This window comes from Antennarius striatus, chromosome 4 (assembly GCF_040054535.1).
Source record: "Antennarius striatus isolate MH-2024 chromosome 4, ASM4005453v1, whole genome shotgun sequence".
In the NCBI taxonomy this organism is placed as follows: Eukaryota; Metazoa; Chordata; class Actinopteri; order Lophiiformes; family Antennariidae; genus Antennarius; species Antennarius striatus.
Window position 1 is genome coordinate 12,743,523 of NC_090779.1, and position 7,897 is coordinate 12,751,419.

General features: G+C 40.7%; 1 protein-coding gene across 1 annotated transcript; it reads right to left on the bottom strand.

Moving 5' to 3' along the window:
- Nucleotides 1–3,467: 3,467 nt before the first annotated feature.
- si:ch211-127m7.2 (uncharacterized) lies at nucleotides 3,468–7,897 on the bottom strand. The gene is made up of 3 exons (XM_068313292.1): nucleotides 7,665–7,897; nucleotides 7,479–7,581; nucleotides 3,468–6,352 (listed from the first exon to the last, which is right to left on the bottom strand). The coding sequence occupies exons 1-3, from the start codon at nucleotides 7,757–7,759 to the stop codon at nucleotides 6,020–6,022; spliced, it is 531 nt and encodes a 176-aa protein (XP_068169393.1). The 5' UTR covers nucleotides 7,760–7,897; the 3' UTR covers nucleotides 3,468–6,019.

The following is a 7,897-nucleotide window of genomic DNA, read 5'->3' on the forward strand; positions in this document are numbered from 1 at the left end:
CCATGTGTACATTTACACATACTAACTCAAACTTACGATAACTGGCTCCTACAGATGTTGAATGTTCAATGCTGATCAAGTATCACACCAACTCATCTTGTGCTTTTCATTATTATTTCTGCTCAAAGATATTTCTTCTAGTTAAAAGAAAGGCCAGCATACATGTTTAATGATTTTATTTTGCAAATAACCCATGACTTATACAAGACAAATATACTGAAAATGTTTACAATTGTTACAAGAATACTGCAAGGTCCAAGCATGACAAGATCTCATTAACTGGACACATGCATTCTGCCACATAGTGGTATGTATACATCTTGATCTTTGGTTGCACTACTAATGTCCCATGCCTGCTATTTTTGCATTGACTGTCATCCACTTTCTTATAGTGAATCGTTTTTTGTACTCATCTCAGGAGTTGCAATAAAGCACTTCCATTTTCTTTCCGAATCCCTGCAAGGAACCTTGAAATACTTGCTTGAATCTTTAAACTAGAGAAAAATCTCTGCTAATACAAATACAGTAAATCCATATCCCTCACCCAATGAATGAATAAATGTACCAAAAACATTTGACAAGTTTGTGACAATTTCCCAAGAGAAGAGCTCAATATCAAGTCAGTTCTGCATTTTGAATCATTTTAATAGAGAAATATGTTTACATTTAGGAAGCAATTAGGGGTCAAGCACATATCTAGGATTCTTTCAGATTTTGCGTAAAGGACTATAATACAAGTTTCACAGAAAAGTAACTTTTCATAAATCCTTTTGAGGATTCACATCTGCTAATTGGGAGAGCTCAATTCTGTGATGGGAGTGGCATCCAGGATCTTGCCATCAGAGGGAATGAGATCAGGAACAAGCTAATTTTCTTTCAGCTCCAAGTTCTCTAGGAGTTTGCTAACATTTTCCTCTTTGACATCATCCACAGCCTGATCCAAATTCACTTCAGCCTCCATGGATTCTGATGGATCCTCCGACTTAGTTGAAACCTCAGCAGTGCCTTGACACTCTGCTAGTGTGGTATCTGAAGGCTCATCTATGACTGGAGGAGGAGGTGTGTTAACTGACTGAGGAATTGCATCACGAATGCCCACTTCGATCAAAGCGGGTGAAGAAATAACTGACTCCGGGACAGACTCTTGGGCAATCATGCCTGTCTGCTCCGTCTGAGCTTCAGCTGGGGCTGACTCAGAGACGGCCTCGACAACTGTCTCAACTTCTGCCTCTAGCTTGGGAACAGTCTCTTGCTCCACCTTGGGACTGGCCACCGGCTCAGCGACAGGCTCAGCTTCTGGACCAGGCTCTGGCTCGGGAACAGGCTCAACTTCTGGAGCAGGTTCTGGTTCGGTAACAGGCACAGCTTCTGGTTCGGGAACGTGCACAGCTTCTGGAGCAGGTTCTGGCTCAGTAACGGGCTCAGCTTCTGGAGCAGGCGGTGATTCAGCAACAACAGGTTCAGCTTCAGGAGGTAATGGCTCACTGACTGAGACCACAGCCTCAGGTTCGACCAGACTGTCCTTCACCACCGGCTCAGACTCGGTACCAGTGATTGGGGCGGAGGCTGATACAGGTTTCTCAGCTGCTACTGCTGTCACAGTCTCCTCCTCCAGGTCAGCCTCCTGAATTTGTGGAGAGTTTTGTGCTGGCTGTTTTACTGTTTGCTCCTCTTGTGCTGGCTGTTTTACTGTTTGCTCCTCTGCAATGGCTCCAGTTTCAGCAGTATTAGCCGAGGTGTCTCGCTTCCGACTTACATGTCCTCCCATTATGAACCTGCAAAGAAGCTCAAAATAAGTCATTTTAATCATAGTCTGTGTCCTTTTACTGGTTCCACAAGTTACACACAATAATTCCTAAACTTATTATCACAAACAATTTAGTTGGAGCGGCTTTTGTTTCTCTAAACTCAAATAAGCAAATGTTAGAGAATTGTGGAGCAAAAAAAGTAAATAAGGAAACTTAAAACAGGATTCACTGAACTTGTTAAGCAAAACCTCTGCAACCGAGTTCTAGTACACAGTGTTCTCTGGTAGGCCTTCCCTTCCCGGGCTGCCTGCACTGGACATACCATTTAGACAACTTTGAATGTAAAGTTTATAGTAGTATATCCTGGGAGGTCAGAAAATACGCACGTTTGATTAATTGTTTCCTAAATTGGCGCGTCATGCCAGTCCTGACGCCAATTGGCAAAAACACCTGGACAAGTTCAGACGAGCTGAAATTGTTTGCCACTTCATTTCTCTTGAACACCAACCAGAAGGTTAATCACATTATTTCCACCATTATCCCTTATTATCCAGAACTACGTCTAATATTATAAACCTACTCCGTGTGCATTGTCTGAATTGTGGAGCCACACAAACTTTAAACACTTATTTAACTTGACATTATAAATTTCACGACTAATCATCACAAAAAAACCCTAACCAAATCTGTGAAAATGCAATTTTATTGCTTATCTGAGCCAAAAGGAACAAAAGAAGCTCTAGCAGACGACCCCGCCTCCCCTTCGTGCGGAACAAACTTTAAAACTATCCAACGTGTACAGAAGTAAAAACAATTCAGGATTGTAACATGTAGTTTTAAAAAAAAAAAAATTAGACGACCAGCACAAACCTTTTGAACGTTGTATTGTTGCAGACAAAGCCGCTGATGATCTCGCACTGTCAATTTGAAGAAGTCCGCAAGTCAAACTGTGTGTCGACGCGTATCAGCCCAGTCCTGCACAGATGCGAACCGTGCGCGTCCACAACCTATGCGCGGTCTGAGCAGAGACCGGAGGAGCTACTTCCTGAGTCAGACTCACCCCGTCGTTCTTAATAACGGGGGGTGGGGGGGGGGCGGCCACCGGCTATTAAACTGTGCATTTTTGACTATTCAATCAAGCCACAGATCTGCGTTCACACCAGTCACAGGACCCATAATACTCTTGAACTCCATGAAAACAGTGCGCGCTTCATGGGAAAAAAATGGCAAAGTTTAAAAAAAAAAAAAAAAAAAAATCGTACCTCTTCGATGGTTCTCTGTCGCACACCAGAATAAAACTTTTTTTTTCTCCAAAATTCAATAACGCAAATATAATGCTTATAGTTTTGTAAATATCAAAAGTCACATTAAAATTTAATATTTAAGGGGGGGGGGCGGGGCATTGAACTATAATTTACTTTTACTCCGTGTTTTCAGGCAAATCACACTCAATGAATATAATTTCAGTTTGTTGATATGGAAGAGTAAAAAGTTCAGTTATATACTGTAGATAACTGAGCATCACAAAACTCAAAGGGCAGCAGTTCAGTTCTGTTCTTTTGTGATGTTGTGTTTAGGTACTTTAACAAGAAAATAGTATATGTTTGAGAATAGGGATGCGTCCCTAAACCTGCTTCTCAGAGTTCCCTGGTATGGGATCTGATTGCCATGAGATCGTGCTTTTACATGAACTTTGGATGCTGATATTTGTATAAGGATACCACTGATTTGTTTACTGACTATAGTTTGTTTAATTAAAGAACACCTATGGGCAAATAGCTAAAAAGGAGTATATCCTCAGGCCTACTTAATCTGACTTCTGAAGAGTTAGTGTGACTTTTTGGCGGCCATGTGATGCAAGGATTCATTAAGATAACTACAGTGATAATGGAGTAGGTTTATACAGAATTATCGATTTTATTTGTTAAATTTACATTCACATTCTCACAGCAATGATTGCCTTGGGTCTGGATCTTCCAAAAGGTTCTTGTCTGTTATCCTCCTGCTCATGCTGGTAGCCATTTATTCCAGAGACAGAGCAGAGCTCTGGTTTGGCAGGACTCCTTAGATCTCCTCAGGCCATCTCATCCTGAGCAGCGTCACTACCTTTTGATACTCTGGTGTGAGCTGAACCTTTCATATCTGTGTTGGAGTATAAATTGTATCTGCACTGACCTGTTAGACATAGAGGAGACCAACGCCTGACTGGGAATGTATGGGTCGAAATAAAAAGTCATCCTAGTACCATAAACAAAATGGAACTTGAACTGGGTACATAGTTATTGAATCATAGTTAAAACACTTTTATATCTGTTTGTTTTTATGTTCTCATAAAATATGTGCAGGTCTTCATTTTTTGTCAGATGATGAAAACTAGATGTTACATATTTTATGACTAACTGTATATCAAACAAACTTTAGGCAAAAGTAACTAGAAAAAATGCACTTGCTTCAGTCGTCTTTAAGCGTGCTGTGAAGTCTACACAAACTTTATCAAAATGACAACAAAGAACACCACTAAGTATCTAACAAAGAAACAGAACTGGTCTCTGGAGTGCATAGCTGGCAGATATGTGGTGAAAAGAATGGAATAAAAGTACAGTAATTATAGCTGCTGTGAAGCAGCAAGGGGGGAACAGGAATTTTTAAGAGGCACATGAAAAAAGGAAGAGGTGCCAGACGAATGGGAAAGAGAGAAGTCTCCCATTAGCAGAACATTCTTGCAGTTATGCTACCTCAAGTATGGTAATGAGAGTCATTCTGCATCATCTGGGTCTTGACATCCTCAACTTTACCATTCATGCCACATTGTGATCACTTTGACCTGACAGGAATTAAGAGGTGGGTTATACAGTCATGACAAATACATGAGGAACATGATTATTCAAGTCTTAAATAAGAACCCAGTCATACTGAGTCCTGGGACCTTCTGCGCTGCATGTGTTGGGTGTTTCAAACAAATGGATCAGGCTTCCTCAGAGCTGACGATGAGTCAGTCAAAGAACTCATCAGCGATGAAATATTCATCCCACCCCTGACATGAAGGCCAGTCGTGATCTCAGTGGACAAAGCACAATTCATTGATGGCCTGTCTAGGACACATACTTCCAACTAACATGAAAAAAGTCAGTATGTAACAAAACTCCCGAGTGTTTTTGTTCGACACCTGTACAACATTAACATTTCTGTCGATCACTTCAACAAAGAGTGATCCATATATTGATGGTTGCTATATTAATTTATGACATGCACACTCAATACTCGATGATTCTGAAGTTACAGTGATGCAACTTTGGTTTGATGTCATGCTAAAAATAGATGGACAAAGAGGCTTTCTTGCAGTTTGCCTTCATTCTTTTGGAAAACAGTGAGGGGCATTTGTATAGCCAGAAGTCTTCTGCTTAACAGGGCCTACATTTTAGATAACGTTTTAAAAGTTGTACACATGGAAGATGCCATCATCAGGCATATTAGTGTAACAGGCTGGACTGGACCTAAATAAGAATATATTAATGTTCAATGTGGAGGTTAAGCTTTAAAATAAACCTGTAGCTTCTTCACTGACCAATTCCTGAGCAACTAAAGATTTTATTTAGGCCAATACTAATAGACCGGAGACCCTCAGCTACATTCTTGTGTGGGCCAGATTTCTGTTATCGACTGTAATCATCTGGAAAAATAATCAGTTGATTTTTAAGAATGTACTACTTGATGTCTTGATTGAATTTACTTCATAATCAAACTTTGGAAATACTCTTTTCCTGCAACTTGAATGCAGCCAAAAAAACCCAAACTTTTAAAACAGTTCCAGTGAAAATACAAAGAGGATTATGCATCAACACATAGGCCCATATCGCATTAAACAGATGAACCATGTAGTTTTGTATAACATGTGTGATGCTGTTCCTGCTGTAGGTCTCTGGTCTCCTAACTTTACATAGTTAATTATTCTGAAGACATAATGAAGTGTGTAATCACCAACGGTGTATCTGTAATCTAAATATACACTTTTATGGCCTCCAACTGGAGCTGAAGTGATGTTATGTCAAATGTTTGTTTCATCTGTCAGCAGGATCTCTTGAAAAATTGTCAAAACATCTTGATGAAATTTTTGTGAATCCCGGGTAATCATAATTAAAAAAAAAAAACTAATCCTGATGCTGATTCATGACACCAGGAATAGATTTTCAGAGTCAAGTGATGTCATTGTGGTGACATAACAGATACTCTCTTCTGAGACAATATTGTCTAATAAATTCAAATCCAGTTCATCAAGAGAAGAATATTTCCCGCACTAATTGTAAGGCATCATCTGGCTCCACAGCCATCTGTGAGGGCAGGTCTTTTTTCCCAGCATTCAAACCAACATCCATGATCCTGTTATCATCCTGAACTGCTCCACATTGCTGACCCTCAAGGCCCTCGTGCTGTGGGCTCGTTGTGTACGGCACCGTTCCCATCTCTGTGATGTCCACGTCTGATTCTGACACACAGGTAATCTCCTGGATGCCGCTGCAGTCTGATGACTCTTCCTCCATCAACAAGTTAGTGCTCCTCTTCTTAGTGGAAGAATTCTCCTCCATCTTCATCCGGGTGTCCACCACCTGTGTGACGACTTTAGTTCAGTGAAGATCTTTCATTTTATGTCCACAACAAAAACACATAATGTAGGATGATGAAATATTTTACGTTTTTAACTCAACCAAGAGGCAAAAATTTGAGCTTCATGCAACTAGAAGTGTGCACCTTTGTTTTGTTCAGTAGGATCCATGTAGTCAAAGCATTCAGAAACACACCAATGTTTGCTTGCAAACCTGCCTGGATAGCTTGCGGTGCTCTCTACCTCTGCCACCTCTCCACGTCAGAATCAATCCCTCTGTATGTGTGTGTGTGTGTGTGTTAGTGTCTCTGTCTATGTGCTTGATTACAGAAGTGGAATCAGGTATGCTGGGGCTGGGCTGCCAGCTGACTATCTCTATTATTCTTCTCTGCTGACAGACCAAGCCTCCACTTGACCAGGTGCCAAATTATACACTCCGCTTTAACAGCTTGTTTCATTCATAACAAGCATATATTGAATTTATATATCCAACACCTGCAGATAACTCTTGCACCATCCTGGGCCACCCAGACTGAGGACACCTCCCAAACATAACCTGTGTGCAGAATTCCCTCGATCAGCAATAGTTCTGAAATAACCAAACCCCTGGCTTGTATAAGACCTACCTGGCAACTTGTCAGGTAGGACTATGGACTATGCTGCCAACAGCATGTCAAACTACTGTTAGTGCTATACCAGCTATGTCATTTTCTCAACAGTTCCTTGTGTCCTTTATAAGGGTCCATTGTCTACAATGGGAAGGGTCAGTGTGCATTGGTATGAGGGTGTCATGGCCATTTCTTAATAAATTGTGTTTTCAGGCACAGTAATACACACAAATCAGTGAATGAGGTGACCAAATCTAATATGTTGAGGATAATCAGAAAACGTGTCCCATGTATAGAACAATTTCAAAATACTGATGTTTTGGATTTTTAAAAATTTTTTGTATTTTTACAGCCCTTGAGGGTATGTGGTTTTCATGCATATAATGGATTTAATTTATTTTTACAATTTAATCTCTTATTGGTGACGATACAGAATGTATAGATTATTTACGTTTTATTATGCTTCACACGACGTGGCGCGGACAATTTGAACGGTAGAAAATAGGAGTTAAGCAGCGCCACCTTTTGGTCAGCGAGGAGAACTGCGTCCTCACAAGACACGTTGGAGAGATATGAGACAGCCGCTTCGACCAGCTCCTTCTCGTTCATGCAGAAGAAGGCGGCTCTGAAAACACATCGGTGTGTATTTGTTAGTCACAACCACAAAATTACATTTCAATTGAAACGTAACACTTTCTCGTGTTTTACCTGACATGTTTCTGCTTTGTCCTTCTCTTTGACGGCTGCTTCTCTTTCGCCTTGTTTTCCATCCATGATGGCAGCGTTCGCGGCCTCTTCAACATGTCTGTGCTTTATCAGAACGTGTTCTTCTCCACACAGCTAACAGAGATTTTTATTGTCCATTATTAACTGAATACTAAGCACCATAGCTGTCGACACGAACAGAAACACAAAAGTGTTCCGGTTTGGAAAAGTCACAT

Bases quoted from the DNA above. Each gene is read 5' to 3' on its own strand.
- si:ch211-127m7.2 (XM_068313292.1), bottom strand. From the start codon at position 7,759: ATGTTGAAGAGGCCGCGAACGCTGCCATCATGGATGGAAAACAAGGCG. The intron at 7,582-7,664 runs GTAAAACACGAG...ATGTGTTTTCAG, and splicing joins ACAAAGCAGAAACATGTCAG to AGCCGCCTTCTTCTGCATGA. The intron at 6,353-7,478 runs GTGGCGCTGCTT...GTCGTCACACAG, and splicing joins TTCTCCTCGCTGACCAAAAG to GTGGTGGACACCCGGATGAA.